The sequence below is a fragment of the Chinchilla lanigera genome, unplaced genomic scaffold (assembly GCF_000276665.1).
Source record: "Chinchilla lanigera isolate Chin_1 unplaced genomic scaffold, ChiLan1.0 scaffold00110, whole genome shotgun sequence".
Lineage (NCBI taxonomy): Eukaryota > Metazoa > Chordata > Mammalia > Rodentia > Chinchillidae > Chinchilla > Chinchilla lanigera.
This window is the reverse complement of record NW_004955511.1, coordinates 6,207,565-6,234,431: the sequence shown is the minus strand read 5'-3', so window position 1 is coordinate 6,234,431 and position 26,867 is coordinate 6,207,565. Positions and strand designations below refer to the sequence as shown.

At 55.4% G+C, this 26,867-nt stretch overlaps 2 protein-coding genes across 6 annotated transcripts in view; one reads left to right on the top strand and one right to left on the bottom strand.

Moving 5' to 3' along the window:
- Positions 1 to 26,867, top strand: part of Tkfc (triokinase/FMN cyclase) — a 35,423-nt gene that overhangs the window by 1,424 nt on the left and 7,132 nt on the right. The window contains exons 1-2 of one of the 5 annotated variants that reach the window (XM_005408164.2): positions 24,779 to 24,859; positions 25,951 to 26,060. In XM_005408164.2, coding sequence (XP_005408221.1) covers positions 24,808 to 24,859; positions 25,951 to 26,060 — 162 coding nt within the window. In that variant the 5' untranslated portion in view covers positions 24,779 to 24,807. The other 4 variants (XM_005408166.2, XM_005408168.2, XM_005408167.2 and 1 more) reach the window with 4 other exon arrangements.
- On the bottom strand, positions 838 to 24,655 carry Ddb1 (damage-specific DNA binding protein 1, 127kDa). Its single transcript, XM_005408163.2, has 27 exons — positions 24,484 to 24,655; positions 23,178 to 23,326; positions 21,821 to 21,937; positions 21,306 to 21,527; positions 19,456 to 19,570; positions 18,162 to 18,259; positions 17,200 to 17,358; positions 16,667 to 16,750; positions 15,416 to 15,532; positions 14,894 to 14,996; positions 12,699 to 12,774; positions 12,503 to 12,611; positions 10,300 to 10,478; positions 10,045 to 10,208; positions 9,863 to 9,970; positions 9,576 to 9,783; positions 8,584 to 8,679; positions 8,388 to 8,499; positions 7,544 to 7,667; positions 7,205 to 7,369; positions 6,377 to 6,471; positions 3,809 to 3,979; positions 3,469 to 3,578; positions 3,141 to 3,310; positions 2,894 to 2,996; positions 1,806 to 1,929; positions 838 to 1,496 (listed from the first exon to the last, which is right to left on the bottom strand). The coding sequence occupies exons 1-27, from the start codon at positions 24,542 to 24,544 to the stop codon at positions 1,413 to 1,415; spliced, it is 3,423 nt and encodes a 1,140-aa protein (XP_005408220.1). The 5' UTR covers positions 24,545 to 24,655; the 3' UTR covers positions 838 to 1,412.

Here is a 26,867-nt window from a genome sequence, read left to right as displayed (position 1 = left end):
CCTGGCATGGGGCAGGCTTTCCCACTCCAACCCTGGCTCTGAAAGTTCAAATCCCAGCACTGAGCCTCAGGGCAAACCGTGGCTTCTGACAAGCCGGTCAGCTTCCCTCTGAAGACCTCGCCCCTCCCTCCCTCCAACACCCCAGGAGAGCAGGGCAAGAAGAGCAAGAAACAAAAGTGCCCCCATCACAGGTGGGGGAGACCCCAAACTGGGCGCTTCCTCACCCCTTGCCTGCCAAGTCTGAACTTGAAACTGGTTTCCCGGCACCGTACAAGGGTCGACCAGACCCTCTGCAGGGACAGAGCTGCCTTTCTTCTCTAGGATCTGGGCCGTACCGTGGGCCCCGAGCCAAGTGGAAGGGTGAGGTGACAGGAACTGCTCGCTGGACACGATGGGGACCCTCTGAAGCGCCCCGCTCCTCCGTGTATCCAAACCAGCCCCTGCAGGGTCACCTCCTCAGGCCAGAGAAGCACAACGCAAGCCCAACAGGGGCGTCTCTGGAGCTCCCACGCCAAGGGACAGGGAGCACAGCATGTGCTGGGTCAGGGAAGGACGGGACAGGACAGGACGGCACAGCTCAGCAGAGGAAGCAGGTCCAATGGTCCTGCGGCAGTCAAAAACCACTACAGTGACCACTGAGCTTTCAAAGCCTGATACCCACCATCCTGGAACCCATGGGAATAATGAGGTAACAGAAAAGGCCCAAGGCCACTTCACCATCCGAAGGCAAGGACAAGTGATGTGGTGGCTACAGGAAGCACGGGTCCTGCCCAGGTCTGCAGGCGACGGATGGGCAGTACACCTGAACTCAGGCAGCTGGGCAGGCGGAAACGAAAGGACTTCTTAGATTCTACTTTATTTGGTAAAATTCTGAAACTAACCACCAAATCACAGCCCTGCCTCCTCTCTGAAGAAGGGAGCTTCTCAGCCAGGGCGGGGCCGGCTCACCCGCCTCCTCTCAAGCAGCTCTCCTGTCAAGCAGCTGGCGCCCCAGCTCGGTGCCTGGAGGCCAGAAAAGGAAGCCAAAGGCAGCCCTGCGTCCAGGACTACCAGCCCCTCTGGCCGCCCTCCACCCACCGCTTCCCCACACCCACAGCCCAGGCCAGAAGAGCAGAGGACAAGCTTGAGGGCGACACTGGGACACGCACGTGCGTGTATGCATGCATGCACACACGCGTGCACACACGTGCACAGCTTCCTGTCAGCCCCCAGCTGCAGAAGCCCTCCCCGAGGGCAGTGCTCGGTGCTCCGAGGGGACCGAGGGGCTCCTGTGAGACTGGTATCGTGCAGGAGACGCGGCTCCTGAGCTGGCTCAGTTCCTCCGGCCCCGCTGCCCTTGGGCGCTACGGCCGCAGGCAGGTGGCTGGAGCGTGAGGACGTGTGAGAGGAAGGGGGTGGGCGGGCCAGCTGGGCTAATGGATCCGGGTCAGCTCCTCCACCACCTTGATCAGGTCGTCTGCAGTGGCCTCGCGTTTCATCCCGCTGCCGTCGTCGTACTGCAAGGCAGCAGGGGGGCGGTGGGCACGGGCGGCGCGGCCTCGGCGGCAGGCCCAGGACTCCACAGAGCGCTATCAGCAGGCCCACAGGGCAAAGCTGGCCCCAGCGAGCAGCAGCACCCCAACTCTGACCTGCAGCCACTCCCCTAACTGGAGGGCCCCGCCCTCCAGACACCAGGCAAGGCCCGCGCCCCTCAGCGCTAGCACAGGGGAGATGGTACCAGTGGGTCCAGGACCTAAGCTCCACCCCCACCTCTGCCAAGAGGACCCCAAGGGCCTGCAGGGCTGCTGCTCCCCAGCCCAGCTCACCTGCAGGTTGGCCACCACCTCCTGCATCTTGGGCCGGCTGATGTCCAGGAAACTCTCGATCAGGTCACCGTCGATGAAGCCTGTGGCCTGCTCTGTCTTGCGCTCGGTGTGGAAGGACCTCCAGGTAGATGGCTGGTTAAGGAGCCTGTGCTTCTGGAACATTCTGCCACCCACCCATGGCTAAGAGACCAGAGGTTGCCGTGATTGCCAGGGCTGGGACAGGAAGCTCGTTACTTTCCAGATACTTTGTAAAGTGAAAGGGGAAATGTGAATATCACTGCTTAACCCCATGGTTCTCAACTGGATAAACCTCAAAATGACGTTTAAAACTACAGGTCAGACCCTGTTAGCCACAGCCTGGACACACGTGGGTCGTTGAGTCTCTGTTGTTCATGGTAGTAGGGCCTTCACATGGGGCCACAGCCCAAGAATCTTTTAATTTTTGAGATGCGGTCTGACTGAGTCACCCAGGCTGGGCTTAAATGTGTGATCCTCCTGCCTCAGCCTTCCACAGTGCCTGGCTCAGATGGTTTTAAAAAATGCTCTATGTGAATGTGACATCCATGCCTAGAAAAAGCCACTCATCTGAGTCTAGTCCAGTATACCCTAAATGAGTAAATGGCGGATTCTAAGACCAGGGCTGCCCCAAGTCCTACTCCACGCACACCCCAAGGCACGGCTCTGTCCCCACACCTGCCTGGGGAGGACTCCTGTCACCTATCACCCAGCAAACTCAAAACAGTACCTGGACCTGCAGGCCCCTGCAGGTGGCCCTGGGGCCTTTGGAGTCCTCACTTCTAGTCCCAGACACCGGCTGTACCCGGGAAGGCCTGCTAGAGCATCACCCAGCCATGGTCCATCTGCCGTGCAGCTGGGAGGTCAGGAGCACAACCAAAGGCCCCACAAACCCCAGCTGCGGTGGTGGCATGTGCGCGGGGGGGGGGGGGACTGCTGTCCTCCTGCTGTGCATGTGTGGCATCTGACACACACACAACATCCGAGGACAGAACTGGGAAGCAGGGAAGGCCCCAGACACAGCTCGGGGTACTGCAGTGCTTACAGCCTGGTGGGCGGCTCTGTAAGGATATAAGGAGTGCTCAATCTTGCCCACGCTTTTGATGACTTTATTGAGGCGATTCTGCATGTCCAACAGGAGGTTGTACCAGCTCTCTGACAGGGAGGTCACCAGCCCTGGAGGAAGGGGACAGTGGGCACTGCTGAGCCCCGCAGCAGGCGGACACTTGCGGAGGGTGAGCCTGCTGTGCAGAGGCCCTGGTCTCCCCCGGACTCCCCCGTGCCCCTCCTAAGCAGCACCTTGGGAAGCTGCGCGCTCACCGATCATGCCGTTGACTGTGCCGAAGAGCACGGAGCCCTGTGTAGGGGTGGATGTCTCGCCCAGGTTCTGCATAACCAGGGAGCCGTGGCAGAAGACGTTGACAAACTCGCCCAGGTGGAAGAGCCCCACCTCCTGCAGGTGCTGCCGCTCCTCGTCTGTGGTGGCAGCGCTGAAAGGCGGTGTGAGAAGTCACTGCTTGGACCACGGCGGCCACAGTGTGCTAAGTGTCCTGCGGAGCCCAACTCGGGGCAGTCCTGCAGGCAGAGCCTGACCCTCCGTCCTTCAGACCCAGGGGCCCGCCTCAAGGCCACCTGCCTGGTCACTCACCTGTCCTTCTGACACACGAACAGGTTAAAGGCATTTTCAGCCCCCAGGAAATTGTCATCATCCAAGATCTCCACTGCGCTCATCCAGTTCGGATTGAAGTCCCGGGCAATCTTAAAACATGAGTGCAACAAAACCATACTATCAGCAGCTGGCGGGGTCTGGTTCTGAGCCCATGGGTCCTCCCCGGGTTTCACAATGGTCTGCAAGACCTTCACCGTCTTAGCCAAAGTGGGGCCCTGCCTAGCCAAGGGTGGGACGGACAGTGTCACTGAGAGAACCCCCACCCCCAGCCTGACCATCCTTCCCCACCAACACCCCTCGGGCGGGGCTCAGGCAGGACCTCCTCGAAGTTCCCCTCCATGGGCTTGTAGGCGAGCAGCAGCACAGAGCGCATGAGGTCGCCCACCAGGATGAAGTCGCCCTTAGTCTTCAGGTAGAGCGCCATGATGTTGTTGTAGTGGTTGCACTCCGTGCGCAGCTCTTTCTCCGTGGTCCACTCGTAGAGCCGCACCTGGGGGGGTGTGGGCGGGGCTCAGTGGGCTGGGGCCAGGTGCCAGCACGAGCGCGACATGGAGGGCATGGTTTTGGTAGGTGGAGGATTTTTTCTGAGCAGGGCTGCGGACTGAATCCAGGGCTCTGTGCATGCCAGGCAAGTGCTCTACCACTGAGCTACATCCCCAGCCCTTTTTTTTTTGGTACTGGGAATCGAACTCAGGACTTCATGCCTGCCAAGCAGGCACTGTGCCGCTGAGCTATATCCACAGCCTCAGAGGATGTTTTTATCTCAGCACTGTTTGCTGCTGAGCTATGAAGACAGAGTAAGCACAGCCAACTGGGGTACAAAGTTCCTGTGTCCATAAAAGATAAACCTGCACACAGGAGGAGAGATGCAAGTGTACTAGGAAGAGGAAGCCGCGGGGCCACCTCCAACGTTTGGGGCAGAGAGGGCAGAAAGGGCAGAGATCACCCCCCACCAAACCGCCCTTTCTGAACCCTGCTCAGACTATATACTCCTCCTAGCTGGGTGCTGGTGCACACCTGTCATTCCAGCACTCAGGAGGCTGAAGCAGGAGGATCACTATGAATCGGAGGCCAGCCTAGGCTACACAGTGAGACCCTGTCTCAAAAAACCAAAACTCTCCATTCCTGGAACATTTTAATATTCACTCGAGGAGTGGAGAGAGCAGAATGGAAAGGTCCAACCGACAGGCTGCTAGTGACCGAAAGAATCCAAAGAGCTGGTCAAAGGTTGGCCCACCACTCTCTTGAGGGTGAAACTGCTGTCCCCTCCTGCACTACCTTTCGTAATGACACCTGCACCTTCCTAAGGAGGCAGATGCTCTGTGACCATCGAGTCGAGGCACGCACCACAACCCGGGGCAAGGGGACAGCCTCCAGGGCAGACACCAATGGCGAGCTGCCATGGCCGTGGGGCACCGCAAGCTCCTAGATAGAGAGAGCACACTGTATTTCTCAGGGTGTCTAAGGCGTGCTGCTCCCCACGTGTGCCCTCCAGGAGCCCCCCACCCAGCTGTTACCATGGCCACGTGCCATCGAGAGCCCGCCACCCATCCCCAGCAGTGAGCAGAAAGCCGGGCCAGATGCTGACATGTTCGTTTGTCTGAGAAGTAGATCTCTTGAAGTCTTTACACTGATGATGCTTTAAATATGGTAGTTATATTGGGGGACATAATACACATTATTGAAATTAACTGTACCCACTTTTTACATTAATGCAGCTACTAGAAAAATTAAAGTGACACTTGTATCCAGGTTTTTCTGAGACGAGTCTAAGCTGCCTAGGCTTGCGTCAAGCTCAGGATCCTCCTGCCTCAACCTCTGTGCAGCTGGGTCACAGGCGTGCGCCGACCACAGCTTCCCTTGTCAGTTCTCTTCAGCAGCAACTCCGTACCTCTCCTTAGTCCCAGGCCCCTTGTTTGGCCTGTGTCTGGATGTGCCCCAAGGCCTCATGCAGTCCTAGGCTCTTTCAGAGGTGGCTGCATCTAGTCTGTGATTGACTCATGGTCAATGCTGGGATTATGGGTATGAGAGCTCTACGATCGCCCACATCACACCTTCTTATCCTTTTGTTTATTACTAAGTGCCACTACCAGACAGCTCTGGATCGCAGCAAGGTTCACCTGACACCTCTCAGTAAGCAGATCAGGGGGCCTCCAAGGGAGGTCATCAGATACCACTTCCTGCTGTCTTCTCCCACCCCTACTAAGCCACCTTGCCCTGTGGCACAGCAAGGAGGGGAGAGCCAGGGTCATGGTTTTTCAAATCCAACTGACCATGAAACTAATTTTGAAAATTTTCATCAGCCCTGTGAGGTGGCGCACACCTACGATCCCAGCATTTGGGAGGCTGAGACAGGAGGACTGCCTGATTTTGATTTGAGGTCAGCTTAGGCTACACAGTGAGCTCAAAGCCAGCCTCAACTTCATAGAGAGACCTTATCTCAAAAATACGAAGAAACAAAACCTTCAGTTGTACATCTTAAATGTTCAGTGGTATCTCGGTTCACGAGTTTAATTCATTTCATGATTCTGGAAAAGACGGCCATGTTTGTACTGGTGTAGGAAAAGCGGCCAAGGTTGTGTCCTGTCACCCAACGCAGAGCTCGCCAACAGAAGCGTTCACAAACCGAGGCACCAGTGCATGTAACATATTCTAGTAAAACCACAATGACACTAGAAAAGCTCTTCTGCTGCCGGAAGAGGTGGCATCAAGGCAGGGTGGACGCGACTTGCTCCACTGGGCATCTGACCTGGCACCAGGTGCAGCCTGAGGGGTTCCCACAACGGGGTCCCATGCCTGGCCCAGCTTCGAGCTGCCCTCCACACGCACTTCTCCCGACCTCAGACCTGCTCCACGCAGCCCCAGGACCTGCGACATCAAGGCTCACCGTGCTGTTGATGCTGGCAAGCAGCTTCCCGTTGAACTCCACCATGGAGTACACGGCTCCTTTCACCTCCTTCTCAGCCACGGTCTGCAGCTTTCCTGGGGGAAACGTGTCCTTGAGTCTCCTGATGAACCCACACTGTCCCTAGTCAGGAGACTCTGGTAGTCCTTCTGCCTCTACAACCCTTCCTGTGACACACCATGCGCGTAGCACTCTGGGAGGCTGAGGCAGGAGGATGGCAAGTTCAAGCCCCTGTGTCAAAATACAAAATAAAAAAGCACTGGGGCCATAGCTCAGTGCCAATCCCCATGGGGGAGCAGCAGTCGGCACACACTGAGCGCCCCACCATGCAGCAGGACCCCAGAGCACCGTGCGGCAACTGCTCAGGTGGGACCCAGGATGCCCCCCCCCACCCCGACACAAGCCTGCAGCTCTAACTCTCGAGGAGACCAAGCCCACCCCTGCCTGCCTGTGAGGACTCCGGCTCACAATGAGTCAGAACACGCAGACCGAGTGCGAGCGGAGGTGGAGAGGTGCGGGCGTGAGGCTCCCGCACAGCATGGGGCTGGAGGCAGCCAGGCGGCGAGCAGCAGCCGCGGGAGGGGCCTTCACCCTACTCTGCCACCAGAGCCTCCCATCTGCCACTCACGGCCTCCAGACTCCCCGAGGAGACGAGGAGAAACAAAGCCCGATCTTGCTGGGCTCTGCTTACCCACTCCAGAGCCCACCCTGCCCAGCCTCGGCCTGAGAGGACGCACACGAGCAGTGGCCCAAGCTCCCCACTGCTGACGGAGCGGAGGCCCCACCCTGGGGGACGTGGTGCCTGCTCACCGTCCGAGTACTGAAAGACCACGATTCGGCCCTGCTTGGGCTCCGCCTCCTCGGGATACACCATGGCTGTGCCCACGATGAAGTACGTGTTGGGGTCCTTGCCCAGCCTGCAGGACACCAGGCTGAGGGCGTACTCATTCTGCAGAAACTGGTGGGCATGGAGCACTGGCGGGAGAGGGGCCGGCTGATGGCACTCGGCCTGCACACCTGCCCACCACCAGCCTGCGCCCGACTCACCACCTGACACGCAGCCCTGCCTTCCTGCTCCTCCCAGCAGGGGGGCAGCCGTGCTCAGCTCAGGGAGGACCAGCTACAAGGACAGAAAGCACTCGCCCGCACCTTCGAAGGTGTGCTGGTCGATGATGAGCAGGTTGTGCACCTCCACCTCCTCTCCAAAGGAGGTCTCGTGTGGGGCAGTGCTGCTGGAGAAGAGCTTGCTGGAGCTCACGCTGCTGGACAGGGCCTGCGGCAGAGGGCAGAGGAGCGTGAGGGTGCTGGCTGGGCGGGCACAGGCAGCCCAAGTGAGGCCGAGGCCAGTGGCAGCTGCAGCAGTGGGGCCTGAAGGCCAGAGAGCAGCAGAGCAGACCCAGTACCCAGCAGGAGCAGTCAGCTGTGCGTGGAGCCCACAGGCAGGTCCAAAACCCAAGCGGCAACAGAGGTCATTCCAACAGGAACGCTGCAAGCCGAACCAGCGAGGCTAGGAGGGACTCGGGCCCCAACAGTGACAGACTCCTCCGACCTCAGAGGGAGGGGTCTGCACAGACATGTGGGAGCAGGAGCGGAAACCACACAGAGGACAGCAGCCCACTCCCATCTCCAGGACGCAGGCCCCAGGCAGCTCCCGCTGTCCAGTTTCAACCCTTGACCAGAGACAGGTGAAGGGCAGGCCTGCCAGCCAAGGTCATAGGACAAGAGGCACCTCAGAGTCGGTCCCCGGGACCGGCCCAAGCCCACGATGCAGCACCCCCCTCAATCACACGCCCCACAGAGTGTGAGACTGCTCACACTCAGGGTCCCCAAGCAGCAACTGCCCTTCTACAGAAGGCTTCCCTGGAACCAGCTCTGTCCACTGCTGTCTTCCAGCTGCGGTGGCACAGGGGGACAGTTGCAAGTGCAGGGCTAAAAGGAAGTCCAATCTGGCCTGTGCAGGAAGCTCAGGCCACAGCGGCCACCCTGCCCTCACCTGGGTGCTGGCGCTGGGCCTCAGCACAGTTGTGCCTCCGCTGGTGTCCTGGACCTCAATGCGACTGGACAGGACCCCGAAGCACTGGGACACTTCCTGATAGCAGATCTTCCTGCAGCACAGCACAGGACCACAGCGCACTCAGAGAAGGCCAGAGGCGCCCCAGGCCACTGCCTGCACGCCGTCCCCACCTCACCTGGGAGACTCGTAGAGGGGAACCGTGCGGATGTGCAGCTTCTGGATCTCGTCGATGGTGCCGATGGTGAGGGTACTGTTGTTGGCCAGTGCCAGGCTGGAAAGAAGGGTCCAGGCTGAGACTGAGCAGGAAGGAAGGAGTTCACAAGGCCGCACGGATGAGGGGAGGAACGGGGAGCGTCCTACCAGCCTGCTCCTGGCCAGACTCAACTCCGACTATGCTGAAAACCACTTTTCCAACCCGTGGTCGCCCCGACAAGATCATTCCATGTTTGGTCCAAGTGTGCCTAGCCCGGGTTTAATAGCTTTCTGGCCCACAGCCACCTTCTGGGATCAAGGTCGCCCCGGTACAGGCTGCCCAGCAGTGCTCTGGCTACTGTCACCTGGATGGGCACAGGGCCCCGCCCAGAAGAGCCCAGAAGCCCCCCAACAGACTCCAGATGGTGCTGGCTGCTGCCTGGGCGCCCTTCGAGGAGCCCTGCTCCTGGAGAGACATGACAATCTGATCCCTCCAGCTGGGGATCCAGAACCTGAACGAACACCAGACTTACTTGAGAATTACCTGAATATACAGATTCTGGAGCCCATCTTGACTGGCTAATCAGAATTTTCTTTTCTTTTTTTTTTTTTGGTTTTTCTCCGGTACCGGGAACCAAACTCACGACCTTGTGCTTGCCAGGCAGGCGCTTTTGCCGCTGAGCTAAATCCCCAGCCCCCAGAATTTTATTTTCTTTAGAGCTGGGATAGAGCCCAGTTCTAGGCAAGTGCTCTACCTGAACTATACCCCTAACCATGCAAAGTCTGTGTTTCCTAACTAGCACAAACAAGGCCTGGCTGGAGCCCAAGCACTGCTACAAACTAATCTCTGGTTTCCAGCAGAGCCTCTGCCCTTTGCTTGCCGCCACCACCGTTCACTGCCGCGACAGGGAAGGGGTCAGTGGAGCACAATGTGGAGCCCACACTGGAGGCTCCGACTGCAGACAGGTGGCTCACCTGTCGGGGTAGCCATCAGAGTTGAGTGGACACATGTAGTTCACCTCCTTGAGGTTGACGTTGGAGAAGACCAGCTTGTGGTTGCTGCTGTAGATGACCGTGGGGCGGTCCGAGCATGCAAAGACGTTGGTGGTGGACAGAGATCGGAAAGTCCTCAACACTGTGGGCTGCGTGCCCAGCGTCACCTTCTTCCGGTCGCTCAACAAGCCTACAGGAAGAGTGGCATCAGGAAAAGGAGGAGAGCAACAGCTACTGGTTGCCAGCTGCAGCCGCCCGACTGTTCTCACCGGTCTCGATGTTGAGCCCAAAGTAGAACAAGGCCCCATCACCCAAGGCACAAAGGAGGTAGTGGCTGCTCTCGAAAGTGGTCATCAGGATGGAGCGTGGAATGATCTCTGCGGGAAGAGGCCAGTGAGCCCCAGGCTGCACTCTGATGCCCCACCCCCACCCCTGTGCCCAGGACACACACCTCCACCCAGCATCTCCTTGTGCAGAAGCTCAAAGGATGGAAGCTGCAAGATCCGGGCCGAGATGTCTGTCCACAGGCCAATGGCGCACAGCGGGGACAGTCCACTGCTGTCCCCCAACGGGGTGATGTCCAAGCAGGCCACTTCGTGTTCCATCTCTGTGTGGCTGAGCAGAGAGGAAGATGGCAGGGTGGAGAAGCTGAGGGTCAAGAAAGACCCGGGCATGGGCGAGGAGCCAAGTGGACAGATGCACCAACCTGATCTGCCGCAGCTCCTGCGGATGGATCTGCAGGTAATACAGCGCCCTGCCCACAGCCACCACCACCTGGCTGCTATTGCAGGAGGCCACGCTGATGTTCTTGCCCTGTGGCTCCTTCCACTCGCTGACCAATGCCTTGGGCTCTTGGGAGACCAAGCGCACAGATGCAGACGTGATCTAGGGAAAGAGAGCAGAGGCCTCCAGCTCCCGTAGGGACCATGCCAGCAGCGAGACGGTCCACTTGGTCCAGCTGGAAGCCTGAGCGGCTCTTGGCCTCTGCTGCCACCAGCACTCGTCACTCAGTAGCCAGTGTGGTCCCAGGCCCCCACAGATAGGGGGGTCATCTGCACGCACCCTCCACACACAATCACGGCCTCTGGACTGCCTGTAATACTGACAAGCGCAAGCAGGCGAGTAGGTGTCACACTGCAGTGCACAGGGGACAGCAACAACAAAGTCTGTGCATGCTTGGCACAAACACAACTTCTTCCCAAGTACTTCCTATCTGTGGCTGGCTGAACCCAGGGATGCAGACAGTGACATCCTCTGGAATGAAGCAGCGTGGGTGTGTCCTGAGCTACATGCTGCCCACAATCCTGCCAGGCTTGCTGGGGTGGCACCAGCGACCCCTTGCGGAGGGGTCACCAGGGCTGCACTCACATCAGTCTGTTTGCCTCAAGTCCAAAGTCAGACCTTGAAAATACCCAAGCTCTTTACCCTGCCTGAACCACTGAAATTATTTAGTTTCCTACTGCAGTAGTTACAGTTTCCCCAGCTACACTGTAAAAAGTTTTTGTTTCCTCGCTGGGGTTGGAACCTAGGGCCTCATGCCCCCTAAGCATGTGCTCTACCTCTGAGCTGGCCCAGCCCCTGAAGTGCTTTACCAATTCTTTCACTGCTGCAGTACTAAAAGGCAGGCCGAGGAGGCCATCAGCTCTCCTCCCTTACAATCGCCCTGCACACGCACTCACACACAGTTTCCCGGTGGTACATGGGAGCTGCCACCCTACAGTGGAGTGGCTGACAGGGCCCTAAGCTTCTGGCTGCACCTACCCACCCCGTGCCAGCCTGCCGAGAGACCAGGCAGGCAAAGACAGGGCACATGTGCCCAGGCGTCCGAGTGCGGGCAGCACTTGCCCAGCTGAGAAAGAGGGGTGGCAGGGGATGGCAGGACTCTGACCACAGCAGACGCCAGGTGCTTCTGCTCAAATGGCAGACATTCCAACCCAGGACCTGGCTGGGTAAGGAGGGCCCTGCTTGTAGTAAATGAAATGTAGAACCAAAAAGGATGAGACCACCGAAGTCGTATCAGTGGCCACATTAAGCCTAATTATCTTTTGTGTCATTTGTGCTTTTGGGTATTTTCCAAATTTTTCTAAATACACATATATAATACGTGTATACAATATGTATATACAATAAAGGCAAAAGCCCTGGGTCTCAGATGATAATTAGTGCTAGAACAGGATTCCCCCGATTCTTTTGAGACCAGATCTTGCTACATAATTCGGGCTGGGCTTGAATTTACTAGGTGGCCCAGGCTGACCTCCAATTCACGATCCTCCTGCCTCAGCCTCCCAAGTGCTAGAATTAGAGGCACATGCCACCACTCCCAGCCAAGATTATATATACATATTATCCCAATCTACAAAAGAAAACGTAAAGCCAGCTGTGGTGGTGCACACCTGTAATCCCAGCACTCAGGAGACTGAGGCAGGAGGTCTGCTACAAGTTCAAGGCTATAATAATGAGTTCAAGCCCAGCCTGAATTACACAGCGAGACCTTGTCTCAGAGAGAAAGAAAGAGAGAGAAATAAAGAGAGGGAAAGAAAGAAAGAAAAAAAGGAAGAAAACAAAGAAAGAGAGAAAGAGTAAATAAATGCAGTATTCAAACATTTGCAGAGGGGGCAGGGGATTTAGCTCAGCGGCAAAAGCGCCTGCCGGGCAAGCGTAAGGTCGTGAGTTCGGTTCCCGGTACCGGAGAAAAAAAACCAAAAAAAAAGAAAAAAAAAAACATTTGCAGAGGGAAAAGCAGAACCAGAAAGGAGCAAGTCCGAAGAGTCACGTCTTCATTGGTACACAGGTAGCTTTCTCTCAATCTCCTGCCCGCCTCTCAGAGCCCCAAGACCTGCCTGTGTTGAGCCCAGCAGCCCTCAGCACGCACCTCAGCCATCAGGAAAAGCGCCCCTTCCCCAAGTCACCTGGATGAGCTGCTGGTGCGCCACATTGCCACAGAAGAACGTCTGCTGGTCGTCCACGAATCCCACGAGCTCAGTCTCCTCCACCTCCTCTCCGTTCAGCATGAGAACCCTGCGTAGGACACCCCTGCCTCAGCCTGGGAGCAGCGCCCCACCACGCAGCCCTTGCCTGCACTGGAGCAGTACACACGGTCCCTACCTGGTCTGGCCCACAAAAGACAGCACCAGGGTGTCATCAGTCTCACGGCTGGGATCGGAGCGCAGGGGCCACAGGCCTAGAGCAAGGGCAAAGGTCAGGCCAGGCACAGCCCAGCACACAGCGGGCACGGCGGGAAGGGCAGCTCAGATCCCCCAGCTAAAGTCCCCTCCAACCCTTTCCCAGCTTCAAGACCCCAGACAAGTGTGCAAGTTTAAAACCAGGTTGACCTTGGCATTACACATTTTCCAACTCATCAATCAAAGAAGTAATCAGGGAGTTTCTTGTTTATCCTTCGAATTTTCTTAAGAAAACAGGATAAACATTGTCTTACAAGCAATGCAGAAATGGGCATGGTGGCACAAGCCTATAATCCCAGCACCCAGGAGGCTAAGGGGGAGGACCATGGATTCAAGGCCAGCCTAAACAGTGAGACCATCTCAAAAAAGATAAAGGATAATTTTTTTTTTTGGTACCGGGAATTGAACTCAGGACCTTGTGCTTGCCAGGCAGGTGCTATGCAATCTCCCCGGTGCAAATTTTTTCTTCAATTTAAAAGGATTTTTCTTGAGGTGGAGCCTCACTGTGTTGCCCAGGCTAGCCTTGAACTCCTAAGCTCAAGCAACCCTCCCACCTCGGCCTGAGTAGCTGGGACAATAGGCTGTGCCCCCTTTCGAAGGGCTGGTGTGAAACCCGGCGCCTGGCTGCTGTTAGGCCAGCAGGCGCGACCTCTGCCGGCCACACTTTCAGGTACTGAGGCTCAAAGCCAGGGCTGTCCCGCCTCAGTTCAAGCTTTCCTGGCCAGTCTAGTTTCCTTTGCTCCCTTTGGAGTTGTTCAGGTCAAGAGGAAATGTCTGCAACTGTTTCTATTAGGGTGTATCCAACAGAAAAAAAAAGAGAGCAATTTTGTAGCACTGACCCGTAAACCTGGATGTGTCTTTTTCATTTGATCCCTCTGTTCTTTTAACTCTTGTGTAGGTCTTGTACACTCCTCACTATAAACATTCCTTGGCATTTCGCCTTTGTTACTATAAGTTACCTCTTTTCCTCCCTACACTTTCTCATAGTAGTTACAGGAAAGCTACGGTTCTACATTATATCACACCCTGCCGCCTCCCTCGGTCCTGTCTGGTTTCCAGCCCACTGTCTTGGTGCTGCAGTCACTCGATAGCTTCCTTTCTACTCACACACGCCTCCATGTCTTCACTCGCCTCTTCCCACCCTTTCACATTCTGACTGACATTCTGGAAGACGTCTGCCTCCTGTGTGCAACTCTGGCTTGGTTCTGCTTTGATTCAAATCAATCATTTCTACCTCACAAGGGGGTTTAGCCCATTCTGTCATCATTTTAGATTTGCTGTTTATACATTATATAAGTCATTATGTAGCCTTTCCCTAAGCTACATTGCTTTCATTTTTAAATTTTCTTTTTCCTTTTTTTTTTTTTAACTTTTGAGAGAAGATGTTGCTAAGTTGCCAGATTTCTCAGGCTAAACTTAAATTTACTGTCCTCCTGCCTCAGCCTCTTGGAGTGCTGGAATTGTAAGTATATGCCACCACAGGGGGCTTTTCTAATCTCTTTTGAATAACAACTCTCCTGGAATTTAGGACAATTTGTATTTTTGTTCTAAATTAATCTATCTCTTTCTATCTCTTTGATATCCACAGTCCCTCTTCCTTTAAAGAGCCTATCAGTGGCCTTATACAAACAACATAAAATTTAACTTGTCACCAGGCATGGTGGTGCACACTTGTAATCCCAGCACTGAGGAGGCTGAGGCAGGAGGACTGCTGCAAATTGGAGGCAAGCCTGGGCTCCACAGTGAGTTCAAGGCCAGCCCAAACTACACAGTGAGACCCTGTCTCTTTTTTTTTGTTTTGTTTTGTTTTTGGTTTTTCTCTGGTACCGGGAACCGAACTCACGACCTTGCACTTGCCAGGCAGGCGCTTTGCAGCTGAGCTATCCCCAGCCCCTAGAGACTCTGTCTCAGAAAGAAAATTAACTTGTCCCTTCTTCCTCCTCTACCTCCACACCTGGGCCCATTTTAATCAATAGGATTCTTAGTTTCTCTTTTCCTGTAAAACGTGCCTGGGCTTCTGCTAACCCTCTGCCGTGACCTTCCTCGCTCCCCATCTGCTCCCCGCCAGCCTCCATGACAAGGAAGGTCACTGAGGGACTGAAGTCTCCTCCAGGCTACCTTTGATGCCCGGCAAGTCGATGCTGGCATGCTCGTGGATCCCAATGCCGTTCCGGATGATCCGCAAGGAGCCCTCCTTGAAAGCACCGGAGCAGGTGACCAGCTGCAAGGGGCCAGAGGAAAGCGTCTCGAGGAGCCCCCTGGAGAGCGGCTGGTGGTCGCACAGTGCATCGTCCTGCCCCACTGCCCCCTGGCTGGAGGACACAGACTAGCGCAAGTGGTCTCCAAGTCCCCAAGCCAGCTGCCATGCCAGGAGCAGGGAGCAGGAGCACAGGCCCTGAAACCCTGTCCACCGGGAAGAGCTCACGGGAGCAGGCGCCACCCCTGCTTCACAGCACGGTGACCGGGCAAACCCTCCCCTTGTTCTCAGCCCTGCGCTTCCTGGCCCACGTAACCCACGTAAGGACTGAGAACCCTTGCACGGGATGCTTGGTGCAGCTCTCCCTGCTCCGGGCGACTCACGGGCAACTCGTCCTCCGTGCACAGCCCCCAGGTCAGCGGGGGACTCCAGACAGCCCTCACCTGGCCCTGCCCTTGCCTCTCCAGGTCCACCACACACATGTCCACGATGGGCCCCAGGTTGGTAAAGGTCTCCATGGCCACCACGTAGGAGCCTTGCTCGTTGCTGTCAACATTGAGCTAAGAAGCAGAAAGGGTGTTAGTCCCGAGTGTCCCCCACAGTCCCCACCCACAGATGGCCAAGTGTGCTGTGATGGTGCCAGCCTGCAACCCCAGCTACTCTACAGGCTGAAGCAGGAGGGTCTCAAGTTCAAGGATAGCCTGGGCAACTCAGAGAGGTGTTGTCAAATGAGATTTTTTAAAAAGGGCTGGTGACACAGTGCTCCCTGGGTTTAATCTTCAGTACTGACAGAGAATACCGGCACTCTGGGAAACAGAGGGAGGAGGATCACAAGTTTGAGCCCAACCGGGGCAACTTAGGGAAATCTTGTGTCAAGATTTTAAAAGTAAACTTTAAAAACGGTTGGGGACACAGACTGGTCCAAAGTCCCTGGGCGCAATCCCCTGTACCACCACAGAGAGAGAACACTGTGATCAAAAGAAGCTCTTAAAAGGCCAGGCGTGGTGGCACACGCCTGTAATCCCAGCACTCGGGAGACTGACGCAGAAAGACTGCTACAAGTTCAAGGCCAGCCTGGACTACAGAGTTCAGGGCCAGCCTGAACTGCCCAGGGAAACTCTGTCTCAAAAAGACAAAATAATTAATTAATCAATTAATTAATTTTTAAAAAGAAGCTTCTGATCCTGGTGGATCTGTCCTTCTGATGCCCCAAGAGCTCCTTCTAGCAGGGACTGACTGCAGAGACCAGCTGTCCCTGCGGAACCAGGAGACTGCAGGTTCCGACCTGGAGCTCTGTGCATGGACTTCAGAGAGCAGGGAGTGACTCAAAACTAATGTCAAGTGTCAGCACCCACGTAAGGGCCAAAGCACTGGCGTTCTATGAGGGATCCACGATATCAGAGCATGGCTTATCTGGGGGAGACACTGACAGAACACATAGCACCCAGCATGTGTGCTCAGGCACCACTAAGGAAAAGAGTTGGGGGAGCTGAGGTGGAAACGACCAAGATGTGTGGCTGCACCTGTTCACAAAACCAACCAGAATGCCATGGACTGCAAATGTCCACTAATAAAGCTCAGAGAAAGAAAAGAAGCAACAAAGAACTGGCTGGAGGGGGAGGCAGGAGAAGGGGGCAGGCAGGGGGAGGGGAAGGCAGTCACGGCACAGCGGCCGAGCGGGAGCAGCCTCTCACCTTCACCAACTGGGAGTCTCCCAGGCGAGAGCCGACAAACACCACCCCATTATCCAGGTACGTCAGGCACTCAGCGATGGAGGTCTGGGGAGAGCAGAGGTCAGGCCCAGGAACCCCAGCCACAGTCTAATCCGGGAAAGAGCCCTTCTGCTGAGCTCCCCCAAGCCATCTTCCCGCGCCCCAGGCCAGACTCTCCGTTCGTCCCACGCCCGCTCAGGAGTCCACAGCTCATCTCAGAAGTGCCCGCTCCAAACAGCCGACCCGACCCCAGCAGCCCCGTGTGCACAACACGAGGGCCCCCGGGGGTCACTACATGAGTGCTATGCTCTGGGGGCCTCTCCCAGAAACAGCCTGTGGTCCTTGGGTGTGAGCCCGCATCCTTTCGTTTCCCTGCCGCTACAGCCTGAGGCAGTGCCTGCGGCCCGAGAGTCTCCCAGTGAACTCAGTGCGGAATTCGCTTCTGCAGCGAGAAGTGGGGGTCGGGGTGGCGCATCTCAGGCACCAGGCACCCAGGGGAACAGCAGCCAGCCCACCTCTCCTAGGAGCTCCACGCGGAGATCCTTGAGGGTGACGGTGCCATCCATCTGCTCCTCCTTCTCCAGCAGGAGCATGAAGAGCCGCCCCTCCATGTCTCCCAGCAGGTACCGTGAGCCATTCGGGTCCACACGGTTGTGACACACAATCGTGCTTTGCTGCCGGCAGGGAGGAACGGTCATTAGAGCTGATATTTACTTTGCCAACCAGAAAGCAAACCCTGAGGGAGGCTCCCTGCACCAAGCTGGCGCTGCAGTGCAAGGACTCGGGCCAGGGCACCGTGCATGATGGGACACGGACAGCTTTCAACGTGCGGAGTTTTCCGAGGCGCTCGAGCACGTGCCTCAAATACTTACTCACACGTTACTCTGTGGAAAGCAGAAATGTACAGAGGGGGACTGGGGTGTAACTCAGTGGTCAAGCACTTGCCTGGCAAGGGTGACACCCCAGGCTCTGTGCCCAGTACAATGAAGAAAAGAAAGAGAAGAACAGAAAGCAGCTGCAAGTACTCACTGGGCCATGACTGCGACCGCGGGCTCTTACAGAGGAACATGACTACCTCCCGCTGCACGAATGCCACCAGGGGCTCCGCCTCCTCCAGCAGGAAGCAGAGCTACGCTTTTATGTTTAATTTCCACGACACGGAATGTCAAGGTCTACTTCAGAGGTCTCCGTAACGTGTCATTGTGTTACCTCACCTGACTTGAGCCCTGGAAATACTAGTGGCAATAAATCTGCCAGAACTGCCTGAGAGTTTCCCTGTAACTGGGAGGACAAGGCTACTCCAATTTTTCTTCTGATTGGCAGAAGCAGGCCAGCCTCGCGCTGCATGGTGCAGAGCAGCAGTGGGTATCTCTGGAGTGACAGCACAGTGGGTGCTGGTCAGTATCGCCCCACCAACCAACAGCAAGACAGGAGGAACTGGCAGGGACTGGGAAGGACAAGGACAAACACAGCTCACCTTGATGATGGGGGGGGCGATGGCCAGGTACTTGTCACCGTTGTGATAGGTGATTGACTCCTGCCCAATGATGATGGCCCCTCCAAAGGGCTCTGGGACTGCAGGAAGAGACAGCAGCATCAGCGCACTCAGCACTGTAGACCTGCCAGACCACAGGCCCAGGGCACAGGCCCGGGACCCCCGAGGCAAACTTCAAGACATCACTAAGCCAGCCACGGCGGCACATAACTGTCACCCGGGGCTGAGAGGCCAGGGCAGGAGAACTGGTCATCTTGGGCAACTTAATGACTTAGCAAGATCTGTCTCAAAACAAGAGAACTTTTCAAAGGGCTGGTGAGGCAGCTCAGTGCCAAGGTCCTGGTTTCAATACCCAGTACCCCCCATTTAAAAACGACATCAAAGCCCAAGAAACACGACAGCCTTTGAGACGCCTGCGGTAGGTATCCTGACCTGGCCATTATCTAATCCCGGCGGCTTCTGCTTTGCTTCTGCTCTTGCTGGTGCTGGGGATCCAGCCCTAGTCTCATGCATGCCAAGCAGGTGCTCTGCCACTGAGCTCTGCCCCAACCCAGCGAGGCCCAGTCACTGCTTTTCGATACGGGTTTTGCTATGTTGCCCGGGCTGGGCTCAGGTGACCTTCCCACCTAGCTGCCGGGTGCTGGGACTCACTCCAGGTAACCCCTCACGGCACTCCTACTGCTGCAGGGCAGAGTCTTCTTCCATGTGTAGCCTCCCCATTTTCTCTCCTAAACTTCTGCCCTTTCTAATGAAACGCTTCTACTGTGACTTCTCCCTATGTGCTCCTTAGCTTCGTGCCCTCATGGTCAGAGCCACCATTTAGAAGAGACAATTTTCCCTCAGAAATGAGACAGCCACCGTCACACCGGGGGAGAGTACAGGGTAAGAGTGCCGAGGCCATGACACCAGCCAGGCTTTGTCACTCAGGTGCAGGCCCAGGCTCATCGGTGAAAAAGGCAGATGAGACGAGCTGGGCCCTTGGGCTTCTCAGTGTTCTGCCCCGCCATGAAACAACGAGCCCCGTCTTCATGCACCACTCTGCAAAGCCATCTCAGCACTAACAGCCAACCCTGCACCCCAAGTGAAAAGTCACACCCTGGGAGGAGGAGCAGGTGCAGAACTCTCCAGGACAGCATGCAAGAGTAAAAGAAGACCAGGTGGACAGAGGACCTGCACCGAGACCGCTGCCGCTGAGACAAAGGTGGGAAGCCAGATGGGGGAAGAGGCACAGGGAGCTGCTCTGAGCACGGGAGACAAACAGCCCGAACCCACCAACCTGCGATCACCATGGAAGCCTCGGCCTCGACGTTCTCCTGCTTCCAAGGGCCCTTGCTGAACTCCTTCTCCCGGAGAGACACCTCGTAGGTTTTCACGTGCCGCCCCTGAGGGTCCTGGGGGAAGGCGGAGCAGTAGGCTCTGAGGAAGGGTGACTCCCAGGCTGAGGGACAAGTCACCACGGGACCTGCCAGCCCTGTCCTGTCTGCCTTCCCTTCCATCTTCATTGTCACCATACCAAGAGTCACCTGTGGACATCTGAGACCAAAGGCTCCTAACAACTTGACCAAGAAAGGTTCAAATGGGAAGAGGAACGCCCCACACTGAGCTGGACACCAGAAGGGACACGGTGTGCCTGTGTCCATTCTTTGCCCCAAGGAACTTACAACATGGCTAAAAAGAAAGAAAGATGCAGGGAAGAGCTACATTTCAGAGACAAAAGAACTGCTACAAGGCCTCAAAGCATTGGGGGTGACCACAGCACTCCCCTACAGTCAAGCCGACCGTCCAGTACCATCTGCGCCGTCTTCCCCCTTCTGCACTGTGACTCTTCCCTCCCTCTCCAGAATGAGGGCTCACACCAGTCCCAGGCTGCAGTCACCGCTAAGGGACTGAAGAGTGGGGAGATAGCTGCTTCCACCAATGGAAGAAGATGCCCTAAGGTCAAACCGAATCTGAGATGCTATGGGCGCCCCCCACATGCACATCTCAGCCCCGGTAACGGCTCCTCACGTGGAGGCACTGGGACACCAGTCTAACCGAATTGTTGGTGTACAACAGGAGATAATGTGATGATAAGACTTTTCCCATCAATGAGTAGGCTAAGACTTGTCTTCACAAAAAGTCCCAGCCAGAGTGGACTTGGGCCTGATACGCACACACACAGGGAAACTAAGATCTGTTTATAAGCATCAGACTTGGGCTGTGACCAGTGGAACACACCCTGTAACCCTAGCATGAGCTCAAGGCCAGCCCAAACTACACAGTGAGACCCTGTCTCAAAAGAACAGAAGTGAAGAAGGGAAACTCTGAAGTCTTCACTTCAACTCTCAAAGTTGGTAAGATCAAACAAAAACCGGGGCTAGTTCCAACTCTACTCAATAAACTTTCTTTCCTCAGCCTCAGGACCATAGCACATGTGATATCACAAAGATGCACACAAAAACACAAGCATCTATAGTACTGCACACAGCCACTGTTCCCATACCATCGATTCTTCCATCAGCTACTCAACCACAAGTGACAAGAACTCAAGCTGCGGGCCCCTTGTCAAAAGCCTGAGACTTCACCAAGATCCGGGCAGTTAGTCTGGAGCTCCACAACCCCACCTCCCGCTTACAGATCTGGACCAGGGACAGCTGCCCAGGATCAGCTCTGCAAGGCTTTAGGCACAGACTGAAATAGAAGCCAGGAGGCCCCAGAAAACAAATGCTAGACAGACAAAATGCAAATCTCTTCTTAGAGGAAGACACAAATAGACATTCCCTTTGCTTATAAAGCTAAGTTCTACATCACTTCTCTACAGCCAAGTTTCTATAATCCCCTAGTACGCTAGTAAGAGACGTCAGACAAAGTATGAACTGGGTCAGTGAATAAAATCTCCAAGGTCTACCAGCAGAGTGAAATCTTAGGATTAAACCTGCTACAAACCCTGGAAAGCTTGCCACCTGCTGGTAAGTACTACTGCACTCAAGAAGGAAGCACAACAGGACCTGCGTTAATTGCATCATTCCAAACATTTCAGGACAGGCATTCGACCTACCTCTCTCCCTCAATGCAGACACTGTTAGCAGAAACCCACCCCATAATTCCAAACCACCGTTTCTCACGCTCTCCTCCTGATCCCATTACCTGGTAAACAAAGCAAATGGTGGGTGCTTGACAACCATATAGGAACTTGACGTCGATGACATGCAATTCCTCCAGGCGGATGTTAAAGGCCTTGAGTTCTTTGTTGTCTCGATCTAGCGGAATAACCTTAAAAAGGCCATCATAGAGTCGCAGGCCGATCATTCGACACTCGGGGTCAATGATACCAATAATGCCAGTCTCTGAGGGGCGGCCAATACGGTCCTGAGAAACAAAACAGGGATTAGGAGAGTGCCTCAATACCCACACAGTAACAGAGGACACTTTCCCAGGATGACTTCAGGAGAGGTAGCAAAACTGGTGACATAAGCTTGCTGGGCCAGGAAGCCCAAATGTCAAGGTGTACATTTCCATTTAACACTGAAGCTCAATGATTAGATGTCTTTTCTCGTTTCTCTGATCATGCTGCAGGCTACCCTGACACCGCAATTCTCTCCGCTGAACAATGAATCACTTCGCCCTCCCAGGGAAACTCTCAGTCTGAGCAGCTGCCTCACCTGGACATTGCCATGGGCTCGTGTGATGATGTCGATGCTCTCCCCACTCTGCTTATACTCCAGAATGCAGGCATTGTACTTAGCTGTCAGGATAAACAGCAAGTCCTTGCTCTCCCCCTGGAAACCAAAATCATACCATCAAAAGAGGTTCTTGCAAAAAAAAAAAAAAAAAAAAAAAAGAGGTTCTTGCAAAAACAGGAACAACCTGTCCTGCCTTTATGGATCATCCCTTAAGCATACTAAGCTCTTTAAAAACATTCCAAATACTTCTTTCTCCTGAAAGAGAAAATACACTACCAGGTGAGTTGCACCAGCCACACACATGCCCTAAGGGTATGTACAAAAGGCCAGAACTGAAGCTGATAAACAGCTAGTCCTCACTCTCCTGACTCCAGCTTTGGGCTCTAAATATACTGCTCATCTATTTTGATCAAGCTGATCTCAAGCATTCCATTCAAATTCTGAAAGATAAATCTAATGTCTGCCCCCTCCTCTCCAAGTATTTGGAGAAAGGAAAAAATGTGATAATAATCACCAAGGCTACAATGGATCTCCGAAGACTTACTTAACACAGACCTCAAAAATGTAAGTGCTTCATTCAAAGAGTTACAATTATTTTGTTTTTGTTTTTTTGAGACAGGATCTCGCTAGGCAGTTCAGGCTGGCCTTGAGCTCACTTTGTTGCCCAGGTTAGTCTTGAACTTGCAACAATCCTCCTGCCTCAGCCTCTGGAGTGCAGAGATTACAGGCATGGCCCAGCTTTCAAAGAGTTATAATTAAACAGCTGAACTCATTGGGTATTTTTGCTGTTGCTGTTAGATTCATTTAAGATACAATGAAGCGATGTAGGGGTTAACTGGACAAAAACATTTGAATTAGCATGATAATCACTGATGACCAAAGAAACTGTTAATGTAACAGTGAATGCCTACCATCACCAGGCCATATTACTGAATCATTTAATCTTCAAAAGAACTCAAGGGGATTAGATACTCTTACTCCCACCCATAGACAAAAATCAAGGCTGTGAAAAGTATCAAACATGGCAACTAAAGTGGCACCTAAAGGGAGAACTAATAAAGAATGAAGCAAAGACTACCCCGTTTTAGACCTTCTCGATCACTACGCAATATGGCAACCCACATTTCAAACTGCTTTCTTTCTTCCCAGAAGTCAACTTGATAAGATTTCCCTTAGGGAATCTTTCCTACTTCTGGAAAGTTTATTCAGGAAGAGTAGTACAGAAATCTGCCACTCAAAAACAAGTGACTTTCTCTGCTAAACCTTATGCCATCCATCTCAAGTGATCATATAAAACAGCCTGTGACCTACAGCTGTCCCAGTGGGGAACACTTACCTTGGGCCTGAAAAGCTCCATGACAGCAATCTTCCCATACATGCCCACTTCTTTGACTGGCCGAAGACCCTCTGCAGTGACCACATAGATCTCTAATCTTGTGTTTTTGGCAATCAACAGGTTTAAGTCTTCTGCTGAAGTAAAGTGTCCTGAAAAAAATAGATCCTCTTTTAAAGCCAGAAGGGCCTCACAAGCCCTTGTATATCAATCCTACCACCGCCTACCTAATTACCTCCAGAATTCTCATCTACCTCACAGATTTCCCTGATTCCTTCCATTCACTCCCCTTCTTGCCAAATCCAGCACCTCCAAGGGTCTCACTTCCTGCACTCAACAGAGCTGCTTCCATAGTCAGACTCAAAACTGGACTGGACACCTTAGGGTAGCACGTCTTTCAACAACTGTGAAAACCTTAAGGATGACTCTGTTGGCTTTTACTTTCCTACTACTGAACAGTAGGCAAATGTAACTGAGAAAGCTCAAGAAACTGTTCATCTCTTCCAGTCCTTATCCAAAACTTCACAAAAGAACTTGCCAAACAGGTCGGGTCAAATGAAGAAATCCCCAGAGCTTTTCTCTATTTTCTCTACTCCTCTTCCCGTCCCTGCAATCTACCTCTACCATGCTAAGCCTCAGGCAGCTCTCTGAACAGACTTCCGTTCTGCAATCGCTGTGAGGATTTACATAAACACACAGGTTTGGGGGTTGCATATTCAGCAGAGAAGTTCAGAATGAACGCTCTCCGGTTTGGGGCGTCCATGTCTTCAAGGATGCTCGCACACAGTCACCAAGGCAAACGCGGCAAACGCGGCAAACGCCAGGCTAACCAAACCCTGTCCTCCAGCAGCGCCCTGCAGTAAACAGCCCCAGGCAAAAAGGTGGGTCTGGAAAGGGCTCCGGTCCCACCCCAGCGAGGGCCGGCAAGGCTCGCATTCCAGCATCTGCTTGCGTCCCCCTCCCCGGGCTCCCCGACATGAAATTCTGATCCCCAAGGCGCCATCGCTACGGTGTTTTCCCCCGGCCACAGGCCAATCTCGGGGCTCAAGACACACAGCTCTCACTCGCGCCGGGTCCCAGGGGCGGCGCAGCCCCGGAGGCCAAGTGACCTCCTAGGGGGAAGGGGATCCGCGGCAGCAGCCTCGCGTCCCCACGCGCACGCTGGGGCCAGTCCCTCGAGGTCGCGGGCCGGGGAGGCTGCAGGCCGCGCGCCCCCGTGCCGGCCGGGTCCTGCTGTGCCCAGGGCCGCGGGCCTCCCTAGGCCTCGGTCCCTCCAGCTCCCGCTCGCCGGGGTCCCCGGCCGCCTCACCGGTCACGCAGCCGTTGACGGCGGTGGGCTTCTGCGCCGTTACTACGTAGTTGTACGACATGTCGAGGCCCGGGGCGGCCAGTCGGGACCCGAGCCGGACGATCGCAGGATGGACACCTCGGAGAGACAGGCAGCCCCCGCCCGCGCGAAGCCAACTCCGCGGCTGATGCCTCCGCCCCAGAGACACGTTGCAGGCCAGAGCGGCCGGCGCGGGGCATCACGGGACGGCCTCCCGGGCCCCCTGGAGGACTCACGGAGCCGGAGGCGGCCAACCAAGGGAGGCCACGCCCCTCCTCGGCCCCGCCCCTGCTCCCTAGTACCCGGATGAGAGCGCGCCTTTCGGGTCCTCGAGAAGCAGAGCCGGTGGCGAGAGCGGGTGGGGATCGCGCACCGACTTCTTAGCTGACCTTCTCTCCTGCTCCGCGTCCCCAGCCCGCCGTCAGCCCCCGACTCTGCCGCTCCATCGGTCTAGGAGCCCTCGGGGCTGTTCCCCCGAAACCGTAAGGACCGCAGAGACTGGCGGGGCGCGAGGTGATCGGATTTGCGTCCTACCCGGGCTCACCCGGCCTCCACCCCCACCGGTGCCCACGCCTGGCCCCACCTCCGGTTATTCGTCAGGCTTGCAAGGGCCTGGCATTATCGCCGCCCCCCCACCCCCACCCCCACAAATCCCGACCCCCGGCCCTGGGTTTGGCTGGTGGGGACGTTGGTGATCCGAAAGGCCCTTCAAGCTCTGTCGGACAGCAGACCTGCAGGGTGCTGGGGAGAAGCCCGCTCCTGCCGTACAAGTGAGGAAGCTGGGGCGGAGGGAATCGGTTACCTAAAATCGTACCCGCCCCCGGGTGAATCCAGACATCGCCAGTGCGGAGCGGGTCTGGGAAGTGTACATACACGCACACACACTCGTGGGTGAGGTTTCCCCGCGGGTTCCCAAAGCGGAACCCTGTCTGACTTGGAGCACTGCATTATCAGCAGAAAGAGCGAAGGCTTTATAGAAAGGCTGGACATGCACCTGAGTCCTGACTCTCACCAGGAGAACCTTGGACGATGCCTGGGGCTCTGAGGCTGTTTCCTAGCAGTAAAACAGGGTAACAAAGGCTGGCTCCTTCCTGGTGTTGTGCCAAGGCCAACAAGAGCAAGTGTGTGATCTTTAACTTTTTTTACTGCAAGAGAAATCTGTGTAAAACGAAATTACACGTGGCTAACTTTGCTCCCTGATTATGAACTGGGTGCTGTTGCCTGGCATAAGCCAGCCCTGCACCCAACAGAGACCGATCTGTCCACCGGCAGCCAGGTGCACGTGTGAACCTTGGTCAGCCCCACGCTGCTCTCCATCCCGAGCCCACGTACTAGAGTTTGGACTTGGTCCGAAGTCTGGGGCAGCTCCCTAATCCACAAGGCCCTGGAGGCTCAACTGTGCCAGTGGGCTGTCGGCCTTCAGTGGCTCCAACTGCCCCCTCCCTGCAGGTGCTGGTGCCAGCTCCGCTGTGCTCAGACCGGGTGGCACCCACAGGACTTCCAGCCTGCAGCTGCTCCGTGCAGAGGGAGAGGCAGCGTGCTTCAGAGCCCCCACCATGGTGAGTCCGGGCCAGGGCAGGAGGGGCACTGCTGCCCTGGGCCCCAAGTCCCTTATGCCTTGACCAGCACCTGCTGCCTCCCGACGTGCAGAGGTTAAAAGAGAGGCTCGTCCCCACTGTTGGGCTTGTCCCTGACTCTCTCCTGTGTCTTGCTGGTGGCTGTCCCAGCCACGGCTAGGGTGGCCTCTGCCTCCCTCTGAAACCCATCTCTGTCTGCCTGTGTCTGGTCATGCGTGCAGTTAGAACACTGACAGTTACTTGTTCTGAGTAGTTACTGATTGTCACAGAAGGAATCAGGAAGAACGAGCTCTCCTCCTTCTGAGCCTCGGGCAGGGTGAGCTGGTCCTGCAGCTGACTGTGCAGTGTGGCAGGCTCCCACGCCCCTGGGGTTTGCTCCAGGCCACTCTTAAAGCTGGTTTGCGCTAAAGTAAACTGTGAACATCCCTGGTCCAGAATCCAGCCAGACTCTCACTGTGTGACCTTTTACAGAAAGCCTGGCCTCTGAGAGCCTCTTCTTCATCAGCAGTGTGGCAGGTTAAGGCCTGCTGCCGAGGGGCAGGGTTGATCAGACCAGGTCCCAGGGCCTCACTTAGTGCCTGACCTCCTTTCCTGTTCATCCCTCATTCCTGGGGGGAGGGGGCAGCACTGTCTCCAGGTCCTTCTCTGGCTCCGGGGTAGGAATGGTTGAGAGTCTTAGGCAGGACAGATTCCTGGAAGGCAGTGGGGGCAGAAGCTGGGCTTGGAGTTGACAGCGGCTCACAGCTTTGTGTCATGTCCCTGACCCGCGGACCCTTAGAGCCACCAGCC

Bases quoted from the DNA above. Each gene is read 5' to 3' on its own strand.
- Ddb1 (XM_005408163.2), bottom strand. From the start codon at position 24,544: ATGTCGTACAACTACGTAGTAACGGCGCAGAAGCCCACCGCCGTCAAC. The intron at 7,668-8,387 runs GTGAGGGCAGGG...CCTCTGCCGCAG, and splicing joins GGCCCAGCGCCAGCACCCAG to GCCCTGTCCAGCAGCGTGAG. The intron at 3,579-3,808 runs GTCCTGCCTGAG...TCATGTTTTAAG, and splicing joins TGGAGGGGAACTTCGAGGAG to ATTGCCCGGGACTTCAATCC.